General features: G+C 43.4%; 1 protein-coding gene across 3 annotated transcripts in view; it reads left to right on the forward strand.

Moving 5' to 3' along the window:
• Positions 1-4,826, forward strand: part of UBE4B (ubiquitination factor E4B) — a 38,734-nt gene that overhangs the window by 6,214 nt on the left and 27,694 nt on the right. For all 3 annotated transcript variants that reach the window (XM_027658090.1, XM_027658091.1, XM_027658092.1), the window contains exons 2-4: positions 74-260; positions 3,759-3,894; positions 4,377-4,464. In XM_027658090.1, coding sequence (XP_027513891.1) covers positions 74-260; positions 3,759-3,894; positions 4,377-4,464 — 411 coding nt within the window. The remainder of the gene's footprint in view (positions 1-73; positions 261-3,758; positions 3,895-4,376; positions 4,465-4,826) is intronic.

Genomic DNA, 4,826 nt, shown 5'->3' on the forward strand with positions numbered 1-4,826 from the left:
TTTGGTTTATTCTCTCCTGTGCAGATGGGGGTGCACACAGAGGTGTTCATCTGGTCTGTTCTCTCCCGTGCAGATCCGGCGGAGGCGCCTGGCGCGGTTGGCAGGAGGGTCCTCGTCCCAACCCACCACCCCCCTGACGTCCCCGCAGAGAGAGACCCCCCCGGGGCCTCCCGTGGTGGCACCAGCCCCGGGTCCCTCCCACAGCCTGGGCCTAAATGTGCACAGCATGACCCCAGCTACCTCTCCAATCGGTGCATCAGGTGAGGCTGCACCTCGAGACCAAACCTCACTGCTCACGTTCATCACACCCCCCTTCTCTTCAGAGCACACACTGGCATTGGGCTCAGTTCTGCTGCTGTTAAAAGTGACTCTCAGAAACACTGATTGAGGGTGATTTTTGTTTTCCTTTTCCAAGTAACAAATGGTTTTCCATTTATTCCGTTCACAGTTGTTTTCCAGGTGGTAAATAAACTCGTGGCATTTAAAATGTGGGTTACCAAAGCTCGTGGTACAGTTTAATATTGCACAATGTTAGGGAAAAGATCTGTCAAGGAGACAGGAAAAATCCCTTTCTGGTTTTGCAACACAGTTTTTATTGATTGGTTTCTAGGTCCATTTTAGCAATCAGTCCCAAGTTCATTTTTGATCTTTAATTACGAGCATTCGGCACAATTAAAAATAGCAGGCTGTGACTGTGCATGGTCAGTGTAAGAATGAAGTATTTGCTTTCTGCTTTGTATTACTTTGCCAGTTCACTGTTTACTGGAGTGAATAGAAGCAGGATGCTTACAAATGTTATTTATTTCAGAAGATGCAAATAAGAGCTGATCTGTTAAAATCAGACAAATGCAGCAAGCAGGGGAAGTTGGGAGGGTTGCTCTGCAGACAGGTGAAGACAATATTCTTATATTTATAACACATTTGACTTAAAAAACTTTGATTTCAAGTCGTCTGTCTTAAAAATGAGAACAAATTAGCACGTTTGCCAGTATTGTGGTCTTTATCTGAAAACCTGAATTGTTTTGCCTGTTGTTTCTCAGCTGAGAAGTTCACAAAACCAATCACAAAACAAACATCAGGATTGTTCTAACCAAGTTTTCAATATGATTTCTAATAAACTTGCAGAATTCTGTATCATTTACCTATTTGCTCTCTGAAATGCCACGTTTTTCCCTTTGGCAAATAGAGTAATTTACAAGCTTAAGTCTTGTAGTTTAGTTACAGTGCTGTTCAGAAATACCTAGGGGTGACTCCTTCCTGCTTGTTCTCTTGCCTTGTATCCAAAGCAGGACAGAGAAAAGCTATCAGAAGCTTTTCCTGAGGAAAATCTCTTTGCAGATGGAATTTAACACTCTGTGTTGTCCTCATGATTACAGAGAGCAACCCAGCAGCAGAGGTGACTTTTTTATAAGAACAGTGCAGAGTTCACTCACTGTGTTCCCTCAGCCTGTGGTTACACGACTATTTTAATCCATCTTAGGTTGGATTCTTGCTGAAAGGAGTATTTCTTGCTCTGCTGTCTGTAGTAGCTTTGTGGCGAGGTGGGTCGTGGACTTAATCCAAGTGAAAACTAACCCAGGAAAAATAAATGTTTGGTTTTCAAATAGATGAGATCCTGATCCATCCTAGTGCACAACTGGATAAATGATAGTACCAACAGAGCAGGGGGTGTGGAAAGGTGTATCTGAAGGAAGAAATGCCCAGATGTTGGGTGACAGGTTGGGGGTGGTTGGATAGCGAAGACCTTGGAGGTTTCTGTTTTAAGAACCATCTGGGCAGTTCCTGACTGTGCAGACCAGATTGGCTGATGACCAGAAACAGAAGTTACAGTTTTTGCTTCCTACAGTGCCTTCATTGCAGCTTTTTACTAATGTGTGTCCTTTTTCACACCAGGGTGAGAGATGGGGTTAAACTGGGGAATGGATCAGGGAAAAGTCTCCGTAACAGATTATCTGCTGTGTTTATGTAGCATAAATGAAGACTCAGCTAATGCTGTGTGGTTTGCAGCAGTTCCTTTCAGCAGCATAAAGTGACTGCAGAGGATTTTAATTCATTTGGACACACAGAGCAGCCCCAGCAGAATGGTGTCCTTGTAAGCATCCATTGTTCTCAGGAATTGCCTGTCATGGTGAGATCAGACTTAGACACCAATTTAATGGAAAAGATGATCCTTATTTTGTATGTGTTTTGAAAATATTTTGAAGAACCTAAAGGCAGTGTATCAGTGACAACTGGAACTTTAGGTGTCAGGTATTTCACTGTGTGCCTGATCCAGCAAAGTTCAGATGCAAGTAAATTCTGGGAGATTTGTGTGAAAAGGTGGTGGGTAGGATTGAGGGGGCCTGGTGATGAGAGCTGCAGCATCACTGTTAAAGCACATTTTCCTGGCAGTGAGAGTCAGACCCCAAGGGAATGCAGAACAATGCAGTCCTTTGCCCTGGTAAGCCATGTTTGCTCTGGTCTCTTTATCCACTGACTTAGCCAGATTTTTTGGGGGAAGAGGAGAGATGAAGAACTCCAGGAATATTGTCCCTTTGTAATTGATGATGTCCTGAAGTAAAACAAGGCTGCAACTGGGATATCTTAAATCAGCTGCATGCTGAAATTCCCTGCTGACTTCAGCCTTTCCTTGCCACTGGCAGTGTAGTGCTGCTGGGTGTTATCCCTGGGGAATCTGCATCCTTAAAGTTCTGCTGCTGAAAGTTGCTTTTATTTAACCTGACTGACCTGAGCAGCCTCAGCTCAGACACTGCCCTTGATGTCTGGATCTCCTTGGTGTTGGGGAGAAGTGGTGCTGAGCTTTGGGGCTGTGCCTCCTCAAGTGTCACAGCTGTAGTGTGCATCACCAGAATTCTAGGACTGCAGGAAATAGGCATTTAGAACTGAAATTGAGGTTTTTCTTTACTCTTTCTTGCTATCTGGGTGAAATCTTTTGCAGACATTTAATATTGGCAAATAGGCAGTTAATGGAGGATCTCAGTTTCAATCTCTATTCTTTTCACACTGAACACCCAATGGGCTCAAAAATGTTGTTTATGAATGATAATACCCAGCTATGGCCCTGGAGTTACTCACCAATAACCCTTGTTACTGAATGCAAGGCTTGTTCTGCTTTATTTGGAGTTACAGATATAACTTCCCTCCTACCATGCTGGTGTCTAACACCTCTGTGGAGAAGTCTCCCTTGCAAAGGGAGTCCATCTGTTCATCCCCTGACACACATCAGCCCTGCTCCAAAGTCATGATAGTGGTGGTGTTACACTTGGTACATGTTGTTAGGACTTCTTGGATGCTTATTTTATTCTTGTGGAGAAGGAAAAGTACCGATAATTTCCCAGTAAATTGTTGGAGTGTGCATGTCCTTTATCTTAACCCGAGTTAACTCCATTGTAATGGCCCAAAGTCCTGTTCTGATAGGACAGAGTTTAGGGGGCTTGGACAAGGCCTGAAGTAGACAGAGCAATCTTATGAAAGATGAGTTTTTAGGGGAGTGAATCTCTTGAGCTCCCCATGGATGCAAATTTAACTTCCTTTTGTGTGTAATGCAGGTAAGCATTCCTACATTGCTGCTGCAAGGGGAGGTAGCAAATATGATTACCTGTAGTTAACTGAATATTATTAACATTTATTTCCTAATGCATTACTAATAACACTTAACAGCTGGATTGAAAAACAGCATTTCCTCTCCTTTTCCATCCAAATAACATGTGGTGCCTTCTCACCTCTGTAGTAACACCTTGGTGGTGCCTTTTCTTTAGGAGTAGCCCACCGAAGCCAGAGCAGCGAAGGAGTGAGTTCCCTCAGCAGTTCTCCATCCAACAGCCTTGAAACCCAATCCCAGTCTCTCTCTCGGTCCCAGAGCATGGATATTGATAGTGTCTCCTGTGAGAAAAGGTAACAAATGCAGCTTGTGAAAGCCAGCAAATATGGCACAATGCTGATGGTCAAACCTCTCCCCAGGCCAAGGCTCTGCCCTTTCTCCCTCCCAGCTGTGTTAATGCAGGAGGGCTTAATGCTTAAAAATCACACGCTGTTTAGACCACTGTAATGCTTGTTTTAGTCTGGCTTTAATGGGAATTCCTAACCTAAAGTGGTAAAAGATAAAACATTATCTTAGACATTAAGAGATGAGTGTGTCTGGTGGGGATAATTCAGCTGCTCTGCTTAAAAAAGAAAAAGTTATGGGATGTGATGGCTGTGTATTGCCTGCTGAAGGAATTAGAATGCTTGAACTCGAAATAAATGTAACATGAGAAGCATTTATCAACCAGTGATTTTAACTGCTGTTTGTGCATTGGGTTCTCTGCTGCTTCTACTTAAGGGGACACTCCTTCAGTCAGCATCTTACAGGCTTTTTCTCTTCTTTCCACTTGCAGTATGTCCCAGGTTGATGTGGATTCAGGAATTGAAAACATGGAGGTCGATGAGAACGATCGCAGAGAGAAGCGGAGCCTGACGGACAAGGTCGGTCTGCTTTGGGTGGAGAGGGAGCAGGGATGAGCTCAGTCATCTCCAGGGTTTGAACATGTGCTTTTGAGAGGATGGAACCTCAGGTTCCATCTGTAAACAAGTTCTTCACTGCATTTTCTCATTAAAATTCGTGTGAAGGAAAAATAAGTCAAAAGTTCCAATATCTGGTCAAAAGTTCCAATATCTGGTCAAAAGTTCCAATATCTGGTCAAAAGTTCCAATATCTGGTCAAAAGTTCCAATATCTGGTCAAAAGTTCCAATATCTGGTCAAAAGTCCCAATATCAGGTCAAAAGTCCCAATATCAGGTCAAAAGTCCCAATATCAGGCCAAAAGTCCCAATATCAGGCCAAAAGT

Source organism: Corapipo altera, unplaced genomic scaffold (assembly GCF_003945725.1).
Source record: "Corapipo altera isolate COAL_440 unplaced genomic scaffold, ASM394572v1 301, whole genome shotgun sequence".
Lineage (NCBI taxonomy): Eukaryota > Metazoa > Chordata > Aves > Passeriformes > Pipridae > Corapipo > Corapipo altera.